The following is a 1097-nucleotide window of genomic DNA, read 5'->3' as shown; positions in this document are numbered from 1 at the left end:
TTTTTTTTGCTCATTTGCGTTGGAGCTAATAAACGCCTGCGCGTTTAAAACTCCCGTTTCACATATATATGTTATGCATTTGATACACACATATAAAAGGGCGCAAGATGAATGGGTGTGCATGTTGTGATAAGTATGAACGTGGAATGTATTTGCACACATATTTTGTTCACGTGTGTGCATTTTGTACACATTAAAATAACGTTGCATGGAACGATGTGCACTTTGTCGTGTAACAACATTGCTCTCTTCACATGTACCAACAAAATTACTCACACACACATATATATAGTATAACGCATTTTTTACACATTTTTTTTTGTTTTTTGTTTTTCGCTATGAGTTGGCTAGCTAACTAACCATAAGGTCTATATGATCTGGCTGATGGTGCGGAGTAGGATGGGTTGGGTGGGTTGGATGGCGTTGATGGTGATATTGGTGTTGTTGGTGCTGGCACTATAGTTGGTGTGGATGGCGTCGATGGTATAGGTCCGGTGGATGGTGCTGCTGGTGCTGCTGGTGTTGCTGGTGTTGCTGGTGCTGCTGGCGTTGCTGGTGCTGGTGTTATAGATGGTGGTGTTGGTGTGGATGGCGTCGATGGTGTGGATGGTGACGATGACAGTGTTGGGGCTGCTGGTACTTTGGAGAGATCTTCTTGTGATCTGCTTAGGTTTCTAGTCTCCGTTCTTGTTTGTGAAACGTTTGTGATGACTGGTCCGTTGGATTTCTTGCTGTTCTTTTGTTGGTAGTAGTTGTATCCTCCTAAGGCAGTACCAATGAGTAAAGCTAAGCTACTTGCGATGGTGGAAATAATCATTATCTGTTGGTTCCTTTTTTTCTTTAGCATATCTTTGTCAAGCTTCTTTAATGACTTGGAGTCAGATCCAGCGCTCTTTGCTTGTACCAAGCCATTGTTGTTCAATCCTGGAACAAAAACCTTAATGGTTATGAGCAAGGCAACAAAGTAAAATACTTGAGTTAACTTCATTTTCGCAAGTGTGAAATGGATATTTAAAAAAGTGTAAATGGGAAAAAAAAAAAAAAAAGTATGTGAGGAAAGCAGTGAAGCTTTTTTGTAAATATAATAAAAAAAAAAA

General features: G+C 40.0%; 1 protein-coding gene across 1 annotated transcript; it reads right to left on the bottom strand.

Moving 5' to 3' along the window:
- Positions 1-368: 368 nt before the first annotated feature.
- On the bottom strand, positions 369-988 carry AK88_04814 (uncharacterized protein; the record flags this gene model as incomplete). The annotated part of the gene is made up of 2 exons (XM_012482418.1): positions 369-558; positions 621-988. 2 exons carry the CDS (start codon positions 986-988, stop codon positions 369-371), a joined length of 558 nt encoding a protein of 185 aa, XP_012337841.1.
- Between the last annotated feature and the right edge of the window lie 109 nt (positions 989-1097).

This window comes from Plasmodium fragile, assembly GCF_000956335.1.
Source record: "Plasmodium fragile strain nilgiri unplaced genomic scaffold supercont1.77, whole genome shotgun sequence".
Classification (NCBI taxonomy): Eukaryota; Apicomplexa; class Aconoidasida; order Haemosporida; family Plasmodiidae; genus Plasmodium; species Plasmodium fragile.
The sequence above is the reverse complement of the archived record's forward strand: the minus strand, read 5'-3'. Positions and strand labels throughout refer to the sequence as shown.